Source organism: Gallus gallus, chromosome 1, assembly GCF_016699485.2.
Source record: "Gallus gallus isolate bGalGal1 chromosome 1, bGalGal1.mat.broiler.GRCg7b, whole genome shotgun sequence".
NCBI classification, from domain to species: domain Eukaryota; kingdom Metazoa; phylum Chordata; class Aves; order Galliformes; family Phasianidae; genus Gallus; species Gallus gallus.
Genome location: NC_052532.1, coordinates 59,060,059 through 59,079,079, shown reverse-complemented (window position 1 = coordinate 59,079,079; position 19,021 = coordinate 59,060,059). Strand labels below are relative to the sequence as shown.

Sequence of the window (19,021 nt, the reverse complement as noted above, 5' to 3'; positions counted from 1 at the left end):
TCTGTGGTGATCTCAAAAAATGTTGAATCTTGGAAGTTTTTACATTGTAGATAAATAAGAGGAAAATTTGTGTCAGCCCTTATAATTGCTTACAGAATATTTTTTATACTCTTAAAAATTTAGACATTCTGTTTCCCTTAAATTGAACTTTCTCAATACCAGATGCTGTCAACATAAAGTAAATACATACACGTTTTGTTGAAGCTATTACTCATAGTGATAATATACCCAGTGTCTTAATTATATCTTTTGCTAGAGAAACTTCTCTCTTTTTGAAACAGGCATGAGAAATGAGAGTATCCTTATGCTTTTTAAAGTCATATGTCACATTATGGTACAAATAATTGCTTTTTTTCCCTTCTTTTTCTTTGTACTCCAACAGCACAAATGTTCATGAGTCATACATTCGTGTTCTCCTGTCTAGAGTTTTAATTACAATAATAAGCTCATCTTGAGGAGTTAAAAATGATTTCTTTTCAGAAACAAGTGATACTGTAATAGAGCAGATCAGTGGTCGATTGTAGTGGTTTATGTCTGGTGCTAACTTACAGTTGATACAGCTGCTAGAGTTGATACAACTGCTAGAGGGAGATTTCAGTACATCTCTGAGAGTAGGTATGAGAAATGGGCTAAAGTTCAAAACCACATGTGTGTAAGGCCTATCATTGCTTACCTGGATGCAATGGTTGGCTTTATTAATAAAGCTTTTAAACCTTGAGCAGTGGATGGGGACTAACTTCTGTTTATATTTTTGTCAGATTAACAGTATACATTATTTTAAACTCAGGTGGTTGCTTTTAGATTCATAGATTTTTGGCATTCATAAAAAAAAATCCAATTCAAATAACACGTGCTTCTAAAATCCAGTTCAAGTCTCCAACTTCAGTAAAATACCAAAGCTTTTGTCTATTGGATAGCAACTAGGACTGGGAAACGTTGAAGTACATGGTGCCATCATTATGAAAGAGCTCTCTTTTTGGGATTCCCTTCAATGGAACCAGTTTAGGACACAGCATGTCAATACGTTGTTTATTTTTCATTGCTAATGAAAAATAAATAAATCCAGTTTATCCCTAAATACCTCCCTGGCTCGTATTGGGCCAAAGAACAAAGGAAATGGCTAAGTTGCCTTTCTCTCCTCCATCTCTCCTTATAAGCATTTTGGGTGTGCTGTTTTGTTCTCTTGATTTCAAGCAGTTCAAATTAAATATTTGTCAAATATGCGGAGGATGCTTTTTTAATGTTGCTCCACATAACTTACTGCTTTTGCCAAAACTTGTAGTGTATCCCGTTACCCCTTTGTGTCATGGCTGCTGCGTTTAGTTTGTTAAAGCTGTTTAAAATCAGGCTTAAGAATGAAAGAAGTTAAGTGGATTCTGACTGCTGTTGCCCTTCGTTGTTGTAAAGTGGGTAAAGCTTGCACATGTGGAGTTACAGCTTGAGGGTTTTGTCACTGTCTGGAACAGGCCTTCTGATGTTAAAGTTGCTTGCAGTATTTCAGTAAGAACTTTTAGAATTAACATAAGTCTAGAAAGTTACTTTGTAGGAGGTCTCTTACAGAGAAAAAGACTAAAACTGATCTGGAATCCCTGTAATTTTGAAGTCAATCTGTTTGCCAGCAATTGTAATGGCTACATTTTTTTTCAAGAAATGCAGAAAATCTACAAGTATATAAAACTCATTTTTTGAGCTGTGTTCTTTACTTTTAAGAGAGAAAGCAACAAATGTTATCAATGTGTTATCAAATATTCCATAATGCTTAAACACAGAAAAGTTTTTATTATTAACGTTTGGCAAACTAAGTAGGAAATCAGCTTCCTTCCTACATTATTTTACCCTTGTGCTGGTGAATGAGTAAGTTTGGTGCCTGTGGGTGTTTAAGAAACTTTTGGGGATGTAAAAATGGCTGACTTAGAGGCAGAAACTGTGTTGAGAAGACTTTCTTCCTCATTTGACAACGTGAGACTAAATAAAAATGACATACCCAGCCCTGAGTGCACACTGTTGTGCCAGAAGGAGGGGGGGGACAGTGCATCTCACTGAGTACTTGGGTGAAGATGAACGGTGCGAGGCAGTGTGATCCAATAGCCCTGGGGTGGGAGCTGGCAGAGCTGCATTTTCCTCCACGCCTGCCACCAATGCCTGAAATCCTGTTTTGTGTAAGAAGTGCAGGTCCCTTCCTCAGGTCACAACCTGTTCAGTTGCCAAATGTTTCGTAGAGGGGACAGTCTCACACAGCTCATGGGCAGAGCACCTCACCCACAAGCACTGGCAACGCTCGTCAGAGGCGCTTCCAGTGCTGATGTGCTAGCGATTTAATAGTGGTGTGTGAGAAAGACTGAGTTGCACTTGCTGTGAAACAAAGCTCACTTCCTTGTGCAGTGAGGTTGAGGGAAACTGAAAACTTAAGAGGGGAAGAAAATCACTGACCTCTGCCTGGGGTTGTCTGAAGGAACATGTGAGCTTTTTTGTCATGATGGGTTCCAGTGCAGGGTTTGTCATCCCTCTATAGGATCCTTCTGGAGGAGCCAATGCTGCCCTGCAGGACCAGCTACAAGGGAATCGGGGTGAAGGAGGCAGGAAACCACGTTCCCTTCCTCAAAAGATCAATTTGCCTGACTTGACTTAACATATGGGACTTTGAAGTCCAAATTTGGCTCAATTTTAAATAAAGTTACCCACAGATTTCTGACACACTGTTAGTCATATGCATTGCATGGCTTCAAGAGTGAAGGAAACAAAAGTTGAATGCGTCAGCACAATCTATTCATGAGCTACTGTGTTGTGTACTTCACAGCCTGTGGTTAGGACCCTAAATGTACTAGGATGTGGTTCTGTGCAACTCATCATCTTACAAAGGCTTAATATATTCTTCCCTAGCTCTTTTTTTCCATAGAAGACTGTTACTGGTTGCTTTTCAGAACTTAATCCCTTCTCATCCCCAGCTGAGGTCGGTGGGAATCTGGCCGTGCTGAGCTGGTGCACACCAGTGCTGGAGGTGCACAGTGGTGCAGGATTTGGACCTGTGAGAGCTGTGGTTTTGGGTCTGGCTTTGATGCCAAAAATCCAAAAGCTTTTCCAGCCACACCCCCACCAGCAGCCTAGCTGTACAACAGAGAAACAGCAGCTTCTGCCTGCTGAATCAGCAGCAGATGCAAGAGCAAGATAAGCCTCAAAGGAGCTGAGACCAAAAGCAAGGAATTAGTCCATTCCTGCTGAATAAAACCTGGACTGGGAGAAAATAATGGGATGCTCTTGGAGAGCAATTGCAGGGTCCAGGAGATAGAGAGCAGGCAGCACATGTTCCATTAGTGCTGAACTGAAACTCATTCAGGGAAAATAAGCCTTCCTTCAGAAAATAATTTTGCCAGGGGGGAAAACTGCTCTCAGCTTATTTCTCTGAATCCTACTGTGCTTTAAAAACACAGGAAAATTCTTCTTGTCTCCGCTTCTATCTTAGCATGTGCGTTACACCCCTTTTCCCCAAGGGAGACACGGGTAGAGGCAGTGTCAAGGTTAAATCTGGTGGAAAGCTTTGTTAAAGGTGCTCCCAGCCTCCTGGCGAAGGCACGGCACCTGCTAGGCATGCCCAGTGCGCACCCACAGCCGGCTCTCCCTTTGGGAAGGATTTGCAAGGCTGAAGCACAAAGAGCGCTTGTTGCCCAGTCTCCGGTAGTCTCCCAGTGCTCCCACTAGCTGGGGAGGACTGGTTACCATGGAGGCTGCCATCTGTTCGCTCCCCGCTGGAATGTGATTATCCGTGCTGGGTTGGGAACCGGCACGAGCAGGGGAGCGTGTGCTGGCTGCAATTATCTGCAATGGAGTGTGGTAATGGAAGGCTTGAATGAGCGAGCTGGAGCAGCACATAAAAAGGATTTTACCAAAACTGTTAATGTTTTCTAGCCAAGAGGAGTAAACGTGGCTTTCTGTAAGGTCAGTGCTGAATTCGTAATGTGTGCAGGTGATTTTTAACGGGGCGATGTATTTATGATTTGAAGCCGGTAGCACCATGGCAATAATGCTTATTGTTAGGAGTGCAGCGGGGAGGAGGAGCGGTTGTGTTCTAAAGATTTCTTTTGGTTCAAGCAGTTTAATTTGGGGTCATTAAAGCAGTAAGTCAGAACAATCACTGGCCACTCTGACACAAATGGAGCAATTCATACCTCTTGTCTTTATGAAATGCTGTTGGCTGCCAAATCTGTTTGATTTACATGCCTTTTCACATTGATTGCTTTTTGTCTGAGTGAGATATATATATATTTATATACATATATATGTGATAAGTGCTTTGTTTTTCATACTGTACTGAATGGTGAGATGGGGGGTAATGTTGAAACAGAGCCATCAATACAATAGATATTTGGGGTGTTTCATTCAGTTTGTACAGAGGAAGCACTGTAAGGTAGGCAGAATGCAGCATCAGTTTTTTCACTCTTCGCTCCCACCCTCTGCCCCTGCTTCCAGCTCACGAACTGACCAAACATTTTGGAGTAGCGTAATTGTACAGAGACTTTGCCCAAGTTTTCAGGATGCCCTGCAGATATTGTGACTGTCTTGTTGGGAGGATGTCACGTAAAGGAAAGGAAATTATATGCTTGTAAGGCTTTTGTGTCCTCTAAAAGACAGTTTTGCTGTCCTCCAGGAGAAGGCATATTTTTTTTTTCATAAGAAATGCATGATAAATATTTGCTTGCAGTTTAAATCGTCATAAGGGGCACTAAAATTCATTCCTTTGAGTCTAGTTGTATGCCAAATAGATAAAGATTTACACCGGCAGATATTCTTAGTCCTGCAGGGACTTTCCCTTTTCAAATAATGCTCTTACACTGCATCCCTCTTGCCAGGACTGCCATTTTCATTTGCTACAGGGGAGAACACTGCTAGAAGCTTTTAATTAAAACTGCGTAGGTCCTTATTCTGCCCTCTGCTTTCATGCAAGTAAAATGTCAGTGCATTGAAGTCCAGGAGAAAAGTTACCATTGTGGTTAAGAAGTCGCTGTTGCAACATAGTTGACTGTGATCAATTTTTAACCTCCAAGAGGCTTTCCAAGTCTTACTGCCTACGAAAAGTGTAGGGGGGGAAAGCAGTGGTTATTTCTTTGAGTACTTATGCTGTTGCTTGTACACCAGCTTTTTTTATGCTTCTTATGCCTGAAGTCCTTTCAGATGTTATATTACTCTTGCAAGTTGGTGGAACAGGGTGAGTCTTCTCAATGGGAGCTGCGTTACCCTTGTAATTTAAGATAGTTCTTTTTAACCCCTTCTTTCTCCAGAATTTAAGCATTCTGTTGCCATTGAAGTGGGTGATTTATGCAAATGCAACGGGCTGCAGTGGACTTGTCCACACGTGCCGGTTGCATGTCTGTAATTGCATCGTTAGAAAGATCACATGAGGCAGGTTGGCTTTTGTGCTTGGAAGGAGATCAGACTTTCACCCTTCAAACACTGTGCTGAAGCTTGCTAAGGGTGTCAGGAGGGAAGGGTAACCACCCTGAGGTCATCCTGGAGCTGATGTGCAATGCCTTTCTGTTCACTGATCCACTTCTAGCAAGGCAGCTGTTGCCAGCAGAATTCTCTTTCAATGGGGATGGGAAATACTGGCTCAGTGGCAAGTCTTTGCAGAAAGCAGCAATCATATTGACCTAAAGGTAATGTCTTGTATGTCCTCCTGGAGGTGATTACTCCTCATTGCTATCTAATGTGCTGGGAAGCTTGTTTTTCTACTGCCTGTGCTAAACCTGTTCCAAGGATAAGCAATGGGACTTTCCATTTGGCATTCTCCAGCTCTGCTTATTATATTCTCTGATGAGCAGAGGCCTGAGAAAAATATTTTTTTATTATTATTATTTCCTTTTCTGAATGATCTCTATGTGGCTGTTGAATACACATTTTTTACAACTAAATTTTACTTTAGGTCACTAGGTCAGTCTTGATTTGCAGATATGGGATTTAAAGACTAGGCACTGTTTAATCCATTTGAGCATCTGGCCTTTCATAGTAGGCATCCCATTTCCATCTAACAGAGCAACTGTTAAATGTCTGCTTGAAATTAATTATTTTTTTGAAAGATTTATTTTAGACTTTGGTGGATTATTACGGTCAGCGCTGTTATTTATGCTTAATGCAAACAAATGAAGGTCAGTGCAATCTGCTACATGATCTCTTGGAGGAGATTTGTTCTAGAACACTAACTCTGTGGGCCAGCAAACATTGTACTCAGTAGTGGGATTTTTTTCTTAGGATGGCAAACACAATTTTGATACATCGTCTTAGAGAAAAGGCACTCTGAATGAACTCCTGACTAATTAGTGCCTAGAAATACAGCCTAGTATACAGTGGGTTTTTCATAATCTTGTTTATAATACATATATATATATATACACACACACGCACTGAGCTTTTAGTAAGAGTTGCTACTAAATGGTGAAATCCTGAGTCAATATACAGGAGGCTGGCTTGCATATAAACGATCACAATTGTTCTCTTCAAACAGACAAGTCTTTCTGCTTTTCATTCGACGCATGACTGTGGAATGCTGTTTGACATGACTTGCCTTTATTTATACATTGTCTTCAGGCTGCTACTTTGCAGAGCTTTAAAACACGCTCAGTTTTTGATTCACATTTTCTCCTGCCATTTACTGGTGTATTGTGAACATTAAAACAAAAATGCTGAGGGTCTGTACCGTTTCCTCATTGTAGCATGGCTATTTGGAGGTTAAAGCCTGCAGCTCCCTCTGAAGAGTTTGCTGTTTTGGGAAGTCTCGGTGCCTGTTTACAAACTGTTCCCTTTGCAACTCGCACAGAATAATGGAGTCCTCGAGATGCTGGATGTGGGAGGACAAAGCTGCTGACACAGCACTGCTGCTGTTGGTCTGTCTGCAAGGCATCACGTCTTCTATGCCTTGTATGGGTGGGGATAAAATGCAGGCATTAACACCTCTTGGATGACACTAGGAATTATTGCACCAGATTTTTGAAAACATGAAATTTGTTTGAAATCTCGTGAATCTGTGGAATTAGTTCTAAAGCAGATCTTCTTACTAAACCAGCGCAGTAAGGTATTCATGCATGACTAAACGTAAGAGACTGGCAATGTGTGGAGTCATGACACACCTAGGAATCGTGGTAGGTTTTTTTTTAGTCTATTCCAAGGGGGGCTGTAATGATTTCAGCAAACATTCCTTTCAGTTAATCATTGCTCAGACTTCGCAGTTAGGAGAACGGAGGAGGCAAATAACTGCAAGCCAAATAACAAATGTTTTGAAGAGACATTATTTCAGAGGTGTTTGGTTCATCCAGTTGCTTTTACTGTACATAACAATTAGGTGTTGATTTTAAGTACAAAAGTACTACTTGTTCTGATAAAAACATGAGAATTTTTTTACTTTGTAATGAATAACTGAGCAGAGCAAATACTTGAGCACATTTGGAAAAGTGGAGCTCAGAGATGGATAGTCACTGACAGCCATGTGATTTATGTCTCATTTAGCTGTTCAATGGACTTCTCTTCCAGTACATAGATAATTACAGATTGTTACAGGCTATTGAAAACAAACATACTTTAAACACAACTTTAAACTGTAGTAAATGACCAAAAGCCAGTGCTAAACTGTGCTTCAGAAACTGAGCAAGAAAGAAAAATCATTAGCTGTGTCATGAGAGTCTTGTCATCAAAACATTGAAGCAGGAGCTTGAGAATTGAATTCTACCTATCTACCCAGAGCCAATAGCCATGGCCAATCCTCAGTGCTTCAGAGGACAGGGAATGGAGAGCAGGCACATTTTGGATCAGAGGGAAGGGAAATCTTCTGGTCCTGACAGTTGGCTAGTAGGAATGCTAGTCCAGCTGTTCATCTTTAGAGGATTCTTCACTGCGGTTTTTAATGCTTGCTCTTGACTATCTGCAGGCTTCTGTTAGCTTGTATATCCTTTGGATTATACTTTGCTACTGTGGCTAACTCACCTTCATGAAGATTATGTAGATATAGCCAACTATGCTATTCTACATTATTCGATTTATGCTTACTCTTTGGGAAAACAAAAATTCCACATTCATCCCCAGTTAAGTAGGAGCTGTGATTATGGAATACTTTTGGTAGCTGAGATTAAACATATGTACCATCTGAGCCTTCTTAACTGATGAACTCTGCCTAAACTGGGGACTGAGGCTTCAGAAGTGATGAATTCCATTCTTTTTTTATAGTCAGAGGTTTTGTTTTGCAGGCACTAAGCTGTGTCACAGGCAGTGTGTTGTATTCCCTGCAGTACTGGGTGGTAGAAGGAATATTAGCTCAAAAACTTTGAGTAACAGTTTGATTCTGTACTTAGTTATTCCTGCAGGGTAAGAGCCACACTTTACTAACTGGTGTCTCCTCTGTCCAAGCATGACTTCCATCCTTCCACGTTCTGCACCCAATTCCTACATGAATTAACATTTTTGTCTTCCTCTACTTAAGGAGGTCACTGCTAAGGAAAATGAGTGAAAGCATGAGGTTTCTTTTCATTAATTCAAAATAGTTTATGATGGCTTTCCATATAAAGCTTTCAGTAGTTACACTGAGACCGATAGCCGTCACCTAGAAGAAATATGTTGATGCTGTCTTTACTTGCATTCAACACAGTTGAATATTGAACAGCTGTTGTTAAGCTTGCCAAAATATTAAGAGTTCGTAGTTTATATAACTGCATCTTTCCTCACCACTTTTCAAGAGTTCTCTGGCAGCTTTGTGTGCCAAGTCAGCTTCCATGACTAATTTTGATGTCGATTCTCTTCAGTAGCTCTTGTTCATGCCATTGCTTGGAGCCCTATTTTGCTGTTATGACTTGGACACCCACTGTAAAGCAACTGGCAAGCTTTCTTGTCCTTCAGCTTGTCAAGATTTCCATGTGTGAGTCAGTTTTAATTGTGGAAGCTGCTAGGAAATCTTAAAAATAGCTGCTCTAAGTCGAAATGAAATGGAAAGCTTAATGGTGGAATTAAAACTTTACCTGAAACTGAAAACACAACACAGCCTAATCTGGTGAAATATTTAGAGGTAAGTGTGTGAACGCTATTTGTACTCGGCGAAGTCAGCAGCGCTGCACTGCTCTGTCTGCTAGCATTGTGTTATTTTTGGTACATGCTCTTTAGAAAAAACTCATCCAGTATGCTGTAGGTAAAGCACAAGTTTTTACTTGTTTTACTGTTTGTTCTGCATGCTGTGGCCTTGCTGCTGGCATAAGAGTATGATTGATACTTACTCATGTTTTTTATGTTATGTATGTGTCTGTCTGTAATGGTGCTCTTGTTAATTATAAAATATTGTCTTTGTAAACAATTGACTTAAATTTCAAGACCCGTCTCGTTGCTGATGTTAGCCTGCTATGACTGAGAATATTCCCAAATTTTCTTTCTGTTAAAAGATTCTGAAAATTGTAGAATGTTTTTTGCTTATTGTTTAACCCAGGAATAGAATGTCAGTTGCTGGCTGAGAGGGGTTTTTTTATTGCGGATGCTTGTGTGTTCTGTGTAAGATCTTCAGCATGTGTGAATGATCTACAAAGCTAATAGAAATGTGATATGACTGCAATTTCACGTTAGACATTTGCAGTGAAAAACACTGCATGGGATACAGTCATTATGGGAAGGAAACCCACTCAATCCAGTGTGATCTACTTACAGTTATTTGATACTGGAGTCTATTAATCATGTTTTGATTTATTAAGATTTTCCTTGTGGATCACCAAGCACTGTTTTAATCCATGTTTGCCTCAGAATTGGGTGAAATTTTAGAATCCATTTCAATAAGAAAGGCAGCAATGACTTTTTACTGTGTATGTTTTATAGCTGGCATTTTTTTCTGATTCTGGGGTTGTGGGGGGTTTTTTGAGTTCGTACACAGCAGCAAAAGAACTGTGAGAAAAAGCTTATTGATTGCTTTTGTGTTAAAATAGATGATGAAAAGCTATTAGAGGCTGAGCTGATGAGGTTTGGGGTGTGGATAGTGATAATTTAAAGCAAATTATAGTTTCATTAGCGCTGATGCAGTCTCCGTGGAGGCTGTGTTTAACTACCAGTGTAACTCCACTATGTAAAATGGACAGTCATGACTGTCACTGATCTTGCACCCATATTGTATCAAAAACTGAAATAAACTTCTAAATTCTGTCATTTTTTACTACTTTCTTTTATCATCACCTTCCTTTTCTGAAATAATTTTGTTTGGGAAATCCCTCTTGGTCATTTTCCTCTGGACACTTGGATTTAGCAAGGCTAGATCACAGAATCGTAAAATTGTTTGAGTTAGAAGGGACCCTTAAAGGCCATGTGGCCCAACCCCCCTGCAGTGAACAGGGACACCCACAGGTAGATCAGGTTGCTCAGAGCCCTATCCAGCCTGACCTCAGGTGTCTCCAGGGATGGGGCATCCACCACATCTGTGGGCTGCCTGTGCCAGTGCTTCACCACCCTGACCATAAAAACCTTCCTTATATACAGTTTAAATCTCTTTCCTTGTAGTTTGAAGCTATAGACTGGAAAAAATAAAAATAAAATCAGTAATATGTATTAATGGCAGGAGCTAATAAGACCTGAAAAGACTCTGCAAAGAAGGTCCCAGTTTACTGACTATCCCATAAGTACCAGATTGGGCTGGTCCTAATAGGACAAAGTCGAGAGTCTAAAGCTGTTTGTATGTTTAAAGCAGAAGGAAATAATCATGATAGTGGAATTTTCTTAGTCACAGGATGTTCTTAGGAGCTGATGTGTTCTGGAGAAAGTTACCCTGATGCCTCATAGAATGTGATGGGGATGTTGGAAAGGGTGGAAGGGAAAGGACAGCAGTATTGTGCTAACAAGTTTCTCTTCTCCAGAAAGCACAGACAGAGTTGAGATTAAATGTGTTGAAAATGCCTATAATACTGCATATTCTGTACAAGAAATACAAGTGGGATTTGAGAAGAGACCAAACAAATTCATGGTGAATATGCCTGCCAGCAGCTGTAAAATGCAGTATGAATGCATCCACTGACTCCAATCCCTAGACAACAGATGCTGGAAGCCATGGAGATTGAGGGAAGAATCATTATGAGCTCCTGCTGTAGGTTACCCAAATATTTGCTACTTGTTCTTTTCAGATGTAGGCTATTAGATTGAATGATTTTTTTAATATATATATTGTTTTGAGCACGGTTAGTAGTTTATATGTGCTTATCTGCTCTGGAAATGTACTTATGTCTTCCACTCTGGTGCTTATCATGAATCTTTCATGCTTTTTTTTGTTAACTACAAGCAAAAATAATTTCTACTTTTATATTTGCTGTCTGATACTGCCCAAACTTATTTTTTGTTAATATTTCTATATAGAAGCAGAATCACTCTCACTGCATGCTGACCTGTTTTGCTGGTGAATCTTTGGGTTTTTAACATGGTAGGGATAGTTTTAGAGCTGAGGATGCAGCCTTTCACTTAATGGCTAAATGTAGAGAAAAGTCTGTGTGATTACTTTTCTAGTTTGGATTGTGTTGGTTGGTTGCTGTTTTTTGTTTGTTTGTTTTTCTTGGTTTATTGTTGTTGTCCCCCCTCGTAAAACAAGCATGTTCTTTTTTACATATAATGTGTGACCAAAAGCTAAATTAACTGGAAAAGGAGAGTCTGTATTCCTCAGCTGTTTTGCAAAGTTGTTAAATGAGCAATATGTTGAATCTGCAGGTGAAGAAAGGCAGGTGGCACAGTGCTACTGGGATAGGTCCCAAACATCTCCCTCCTCTCTTCTCTTTTTCTGGTCCTCTGTAAAGGAAGCGTGTGGCTTACTGTGGTAGCAGCTACCACGTGGTTCTCACCTCATGAGCACTGGCCTGGCGCCGCTGGGCTCTGGTAACTCAGGCCTCCATCCTGGCTGGTAGCAGTGATAAGTGGTCTCCTTGAAGGTAATGGGGTCACTGGGGAATGAGGCAGCACCTGCAGTGCTGGCAGGAGGGCTGGAGAAATCCATTTCTCCAGGGGAGGGCACGGGGAGGAGAAAGCATGAATACAATATGAGGAAAGGCAGAGTTGCCAGGCCACAGGGTCTCCACTTGGTATTTATTTACTCCCTGTGCGCTAGTGTAACAGAAGGGACAGCACTGTAGTCACTTCCTCTTCCCTAAACTGCAACGTGAAACTTTTCTTTCAATTTTGTAGAAACTGCCAGATCAAAAATATTAAGAACAGGAAGTATAAGAAATAGAAAACTGTTGAGCTATTTTTTAATTATTTTTTTTACTGAGTGATCAAACTCCAGTTAACAAGGCAAAGCCTTTGTCTGCTTCTCTTATTTTACATCAAAAATCTTTTAGCAGTTGACGATCTTTCTATTAGAGAAGATTACTTGAACAATGAACCACAATTTCCTGGATTTTTTTTTGTAAAAACGGGAAATGGCTGAAGTTACAGAAGCACAACTTCATATGGTTAGGAGATGGCAGTCACATGCTGCTCAAACGTCTTCAGGAGAGGTCTCTCCTTTTTGTAGAACTATGAGCATTTAGTTATTTGTTTGGAGGGCGTCGTGTTGCTTGTATGCTTCTAGTAAATTGCAGACACCGAGATTCGACAACGACAAATGCTGTGCAAATGTAGGATGAAAAGGCAGACTTTTCCCTTAAGAACTCCTATTACGTGTCCTTTGGGCTTTTGTGCAACCACTGGCTTTCCCTTTGGAGCATGTGTTACAGCCGAGCTGGAGGGCGGAAAAAAAGGATGGAAAAATACTGCCATATGCTTTCTAATTGTGGCATGGCAACTACTCATCTCACCTTCCTTGGTATTGCTTGTCTCAAACCCAAATCCTTGCACGTGAACCAGAAGAGCTGGTGGGGGAGGGGGGGGTTGGAACCGATGGAATAGTTTCTGTTCTCAGAACTGGAAGGGTAAGTGCCATTATAACACAATTGTTTCTGTTACGCTGCAGATCCAGGGTCTCTCATGTTTCTCACCTCGTAGTGGCTGAGTTATTAATTTATTTACGGTCCTGTTGTTGGTGTTTGTTATGGTAGTTTTGAACACTTGTTTCTAAACTGCCTTCACACTCAGCCCACTGCTGTCAGGACTTATTTTTGTTCATTTTACTCCTGGGCCACTTGTTTCTGTAGGTCACTTGCTGAATCTAGAGGTTTGTTCCCCATTTTATTTTTTGGTGGGTACATGCAAAACTTCAGTTGTTGTACCACTGCTTCTTCCTTCCCCACATTCCCCGGGTGGCAAAGCCTAAAGAATGCAGCTTAATGAGACAGCAGGTTACTGGGCTTGCTTACTGGAAGGAATTTCTCCTCTCTCTCCCTTTCTCCTTCTGTTGACACTGATGCTCATCTGACCCCATAGGCCAGCTCAGCCTGCTAAGTTGTTGGACCAATCCAAGGGAAAATTAGTATGTTTCTGGCAGGTTAGTGACCTAAACTGGCTTTCAGCACTGCCAGAGAAGACCTTCAGCAAGGAGAGAAGTAGCATATTCCTTCATCAACTAGTAGCTTGACATAACCATCCTCTTGGGCTGCACGTTGATTATTTCGCCTTGCCTCTCCTGAGGATATTGGGCAATCATGCATGAATTTCACCCTTTGTGTACCCATTCAAGGGTTCCTGTCAACGCTTCACAGTTACTGCATTCAGTCATCATTAACCTCTGCAGTCATGGGCTGTCCCCCACTGCTGCCCCCGGATGAGATGTCAGAGCTGAGTTAATGTGACAGGCTGGCACTGGTATGAGCACTCATGTTCCTGCTGAGCTGTGCAGTGCTGTGATTTCCACCATGCACCTCACGGAGCTTGTCAGTGTATACAAAGTACTGGTTCAGCTTGCTGTCCTGAAAGAAAACTCTTCGCTTTGCCTATGGGGATTTTCCTGCTGGGTTACATTGGCTGATCTTGGGCTCATGTTTTGATAACAGTGAATCTTGACTAAAGCTGCAAGGGAGGAATGATGGGTGTACGATCAGTTCGTGTACTAGAACCATTAGACTGAAATGCAGCTGTAACATAACCCACATCCTTGAGGGTGTCATCTTCTCCCTTCCTTTGCAGAGAGGGGGAACTTCTGAACATCTGTGTGGTAGTTTCCCTCATATGCAGATCCTAACAGCTGGCTGCTTGACTTCTTAAGGCATTTACTTTGTTGCCACGCTCAGGTTCTTGCAGTTTTACTGTCCATTTACTGCACGGACTTCCTGCCTTTGATCGCCACGAACCGCACTACTGACAACAGAATCCACAGAGCACCAGTGGTAGGGTTATTTTGGGCTCTTGCATTTGCCTGAAGCCTCAGTACAGTAGGCAGTGCTCAGACAGAAAGCAGATGATAGCCTGCACATCAGCCCAGCAAGAAGGTACAGCAGGAAGAGGAAAAAGCAGCTGCCCCTCAGCTAAGTGTGCCTGGTAGTGGTTTGTATCCGGCCTCCAGCACTGCATCACTTTTTACTGATTTTGCACTATTCCAAGGATCAAGAAAAGGACAGCACAAGGAAGGACTGACAGGAGAATGGACTTCTTTGGGGTGAAGGTGTGCAGTAGCTTGCTAGCTAATCCCATTACCCTATGAACTGTGGGGAGCCAAGCCAAACCCTCCCTGTAGACTATTGCAGGGATGTTTTAAGTCTGGCTTTTAGCAGCACCTTGGAAACTGTTCTGGATTAGTGACAAAGCATGCCTTTGTTTTTGCCCAGGACCAAATTACCGTGCTTTTGAAGAACTGGGGTGGAAAGGAAAAAGAAGGTTGGTAACAGTGTGAGACAACTGTATCTACCTTATAGGAGCCATGTAAAAGGTGCCTTTCTAGTTGTTGTGGTTTTAAGTCTCTTCTTGGATTAACAGAGATATTCGAAGATCTGTCACAGAAAAAAAAAAAAAAGGAAGAGCGTGTGCTTTACAGGTAGAGAGCACTGATGTTTTGGAATTCCAAAGTGCTTTTGCTGAGTTGTATGCTAGAAGGTTCTTTGGTTACTGATCCTTCAGATGGGACAAAAATCACTTTTTCTCCATCACTGGCTTGCAGAAACTCCATATCATACTCTGACGCAGTGTTCTCAGCCAAACTCTTCCAACACAGTGCTTGAAGTGAGTCTGCAGTAGGAAGCCAGCTGAAGGCAGACAAGGCTGAATGTTGGTCTGTGATTCACTGTCACATGAGCTGATTTGTTTTCAGGGGTGTGTGTTGTCAGTGTGGAATGTTGCCCATTTAGCTCTTCAATACTTCGTTCAACTTTTCAGATTTCCTGAGAGTGCTCATGATCACGTGACTCTTCTCAACTACAGCTTCATCAAATTCAGAATATTCCAAGAGGTAAATAATTTGAGCCCCCCTTACCTGCAAAATGGGAGAAGTGCTAAGAGAGTTTGTAAAGTTTAGTTTGAAGAGTGCCTGGAGTTGAAAAACAGAGTAAATGTCCTTTATTTACTGTGAGACATCTGTAAAGATGCTTTAGAACTGGAGTGATGAAGGCCAGTGATTTTGTGCTGAGAAAACTCAGTTTTGTAGAATGTCACTAGTTTAGTGTGGACCAAACCCGTAGTGGTTTTAGTTTGTATAGTTATTTTATTTGTATGTATTAAATGACAGCAGCTACACTGTGGTATGATTTTAATTACCCACTAATGAGAACGTTTCATTTAACTAGCTATTCTCCATGCCCATTTATCTGCTTTTAAAGAAGTTTAATAAAATTAACTTTATTCCTTAGTTTATTTACTTTAAAGTTCATAGGCATATTCTAATGACAGGTAAGACATAGCTGTGTCTCTTGTCAATGTGCTGACAATTACTATGACATTTGAGTGTAGGTTGTACTTTGTACTGTCTCTACTCTTGAATAAGCAAAGCTGGATATAAAACTCATGTGAAACCAGGGGAATAGGTTAACAAGATGTCCCCATTGTATCTGTTTTAATCTTCCCTAAGCCCCCTTATCTGCTAGCTAGTCAAACAAAGATAAAACAATTAATCTTTTACCTTTTTTAAGATGGAGGAGCAAAAGATGTGTTTTGAAGTTAGGCTTTGGAGATGCCTTTATACCTGTTTCACAGTTGCTCCTGGAAGTGAAATAAAGTTCACAATTTCCTTCAACTTTGTAAAATTCTTTCTTTCCTGGAGCAAATCAGGAGCTGGGGTTGCTCTTTGTGAGCTGTTGCAAGTGATAGAGTTGTTGGATGGGTAGAAGATGGACCCTACAGAGCAGGTCAGAGCTCTGATCTGGTGTCTTCTGTGCCTTCCATCTCGGGGGTGTGCCTCTCGCCTCCGACTTTGAGGTATCAGCAGAGCCTGATGGCTCAAATGTCATCCCTCCCACGCGGCTCATGTGAAAGAGTTTGAAGCAGTTGTGGTACCCACAGAAAGGGAGAGTTGGTGGCTTGTTGCAGCACGGCTTTGATGGCCCCTCATCTTTTCTTCCCTCATGGTGGTCAGTAACTCATATTTATATAATTGTTTTTGCTGTTAATATTATTTTGCAGTCATTTTTTTTTTAGTTTTCCAAACTTCTGTGTTGCTTGTGTGAGAATGGAAAACTTTATTGCTGGATCCTATCTGCATTTAAAATCTGCCATCTACTTCTGTAACATACATTATCACTGCTTGTCCTGGGTTAGAAAGAGTGCATTACGTTGTAGGAAGACTGGTAAAATCACTGGCTAGTGGACAAAACAGGCTGATGGGGAAAGTGTGTTGTTTAAAATGTGGGAAACAAAGGAAGATGTGATCTTCTCTGTAAAGGCTTTTCTGGAGAGAAGCAGTGTTCTGTTGTAGGTTTGGTTCATCCAGAAGACCAAGGATGTGGTCTTTGAATGAGTGGAGATGAACTTCAGAACAAACACATAACCCACGCGCTGGAGTTCTCAGTCTAGTCTCTTAGTCCAGTGTTTTATTAACTTTGTCATTTAGTCACTTTTTGATTTAATGATATATTGATGACCCAAGTGAGTGAGATTTGTGTCTTTCAAAGACCCTGGGGTTACTGGCTAGGAGCGTCAAGTATGGCAAATTGCAACTTCCACTTTTAGCTGCTAATAAAACACATGCCCACAACAAAAACAACACATCTGAGTATGTGTCAAAGTGCTAAAAAAGGGTTCCATTTAGATTTCAAAGCTGTGTGCACAGAACTCGAGTCTCATCTTCTCGAGAATTAAAATGTGCCAAAGTTTTGAAGTCAGCAGAGGAAAATAGTTGTTTTCACTGGTTTTGGCAAAAATCCCTTTGCTCAACATCTGTAGTAGAAAGGAAATAATTAGCTGCCCTCATCCAGTGAGCTGTCTCCTCAGTGAAAAACAGATATTCGTAACAATGGATTGTTTTGCAAGTGCATTCCCTGTAACCCTTGGTAGTCGTCCTTCAAAGCAGTTCTGCAGAGGCTTGCTTATGCATAGCCTTGAGCATGAGGCTTAGGAGTGGACCTTGGAGGAAGGGGCTGCAGGGAAATGTGGTTTGGAGCTGAGGATGGAGATGACCTCAGCTACAGTGAATGAAGAGCTGGCTGCTGCATTCTGATTCATATTATCCAAATTGACGGGGCTGGGCTATAAATCCTAGTTTCTTTCTCCTCCTGGTATAACTGCGTGCCAGCCCAGGACCACGTGATGGGAGAGCTCACATGTGAGCAACAACAAAACGCTACTTGCCGTAACTTCTCTTTTCAGTTAGTCCTTTCACTTTTTGAAAACATGCATTCGCACAGTTCAGAATTCATTGTAATCTCTTTGTGTTGTACCCTTAGGCACAGGATCTAGTTTGTGCCATTTAAAAATTGATCTCAAGTGATTGCAGGGAGCTTTAATCTGTGCCAAATGGGATAACATTTTTCATGACAAGACTTTTTTTGGTCACTGCGTCAGCATCCTGCACGTTGTGTTTACATTGTTCTAGGAATAAGTTTACATACACATTAAACAGGGAAAAATACTGTTAGAAACATGCACGACGCTCTGTAAATGGAGAACGAAGTCCCAGCCACAGAGTCACTACTTGTTCTTTAACCTTGACACTGCTTTATTTTCAAAGAGCAACGCAGTTAATAGAGGCAAAACTTTCATAGCAGCAACTGAGGCATTAGACAAAACAATTTACAGTCATCCCTCCTCCTCTCTCCTCCCTTCTCCAGCAGTGTGTCGTTACATAAGCTGATTTCTTTGTTTTTCCTCTTCAATAGTGAGCAGGCTTCACTCCTTTCTCTGAGCTGACTGGCTTGCAAGCTTACGTTTTTCCTCTCAGAACAGGCTGGCCTTCAAAGAGGAGGAGCACAGCATAATTGAAAGAGCCGGCCTGTAAACTGCCGGCATACGCTGCGAGAAGTCCTTTCTGACAGCTTAGAGTCGTGTAAATAGAATGCATGGGAGCATGCTGTAGGGTTATTACTGTTGTGAAAGCAATTCCTCGTGCAGTGGTACCGGAATAGATTTTTAAAAAAAATAATAATTAAAAAAATGTCATCTGAACCAGGTAAGATTGAATGGGATGCTTCTGTTAAACCTTATCTCTTCAAGGCTTGGGGGATTTGGCCAGAGGCATAAGTCAGGTTTTCTAGAGGGGTGCCTTGTAGCAAACAACATGTTAAAATCCAGCTGCTGTGTGGCAATACAGCTGGAATGTGATGGTATGTTTTTGCTCCTTTTCTGAGTAAATGAGATTGTAGTTGCTTGAGCTGCTTGCCCAGTAAATCTGCCACACGGGGAACTGTGTTACTTTTGGCTCATTCTGCAGCTGCTTTCACCAGCTAAAGACTTTCTAAAGCAAATCAGTTTTGTGATGTTTAGTTCTACTTCTGACTCATTTGCCAGGCTTATAGAGATCTCTTCATAGCTGCAAGGTTTCTATAGTGCACTTCTGTAAATCAGGAGTTGAAATCTCTCTCTCTTTGTTTTAGGAAATAGGTGTACACTTCTGGCATGCTTAGCTTTTCTTGAGTGATCTTGAAATAATCCATTTAACTTGCACTTACACTACTGTTAATATACAGAATAGGATATTCTCTTATTCTTCCTTCTCTTATTGCACCCTTTGATGAAAGGTGTGAGGTTT

The 19,021-nt window shown here is 41.2% G+C and overlaps 1 protein-coding gene across 10 annotated transcripts in view; it reads left to right on the top strand.

Moving 5' to 3' along the window:
* The window catches only part of FGD4 (FYVE, RhoGEF and PH domain containing 4), a 112,140-nt gene that overhangs the window by 37,714 nt on the left and 55,405 nt on the right, over window positions 1–19,021 (top strand). Inside the window, exon 1 of one of the 10 annotated variants that reach the window (XM_025156088.3) lies at window positions 3,812–3,933. The exons of 7 other annotated variants lie outside the window; for them this stretch is intronic. Coding sequence is in view for 1 of the 3 variants with exons in the window: in XM_015287248.4 (XP_015142734.1) it covers window positions 18,427–18,442 (16 nt within the window). In the remaining 2 variants the exon portion in view is untranslated. Of the gene's footprint in view, window positions 1–3,811; window positions 3,934–5,408; window positions 9,038–18,277; window positions 18,443–19,021 lie in introns of those variants that run through there. 2 more of the 10 variants (XM_046898816.1, XM_015287248.4) reach the window with 2 other exon arrangements.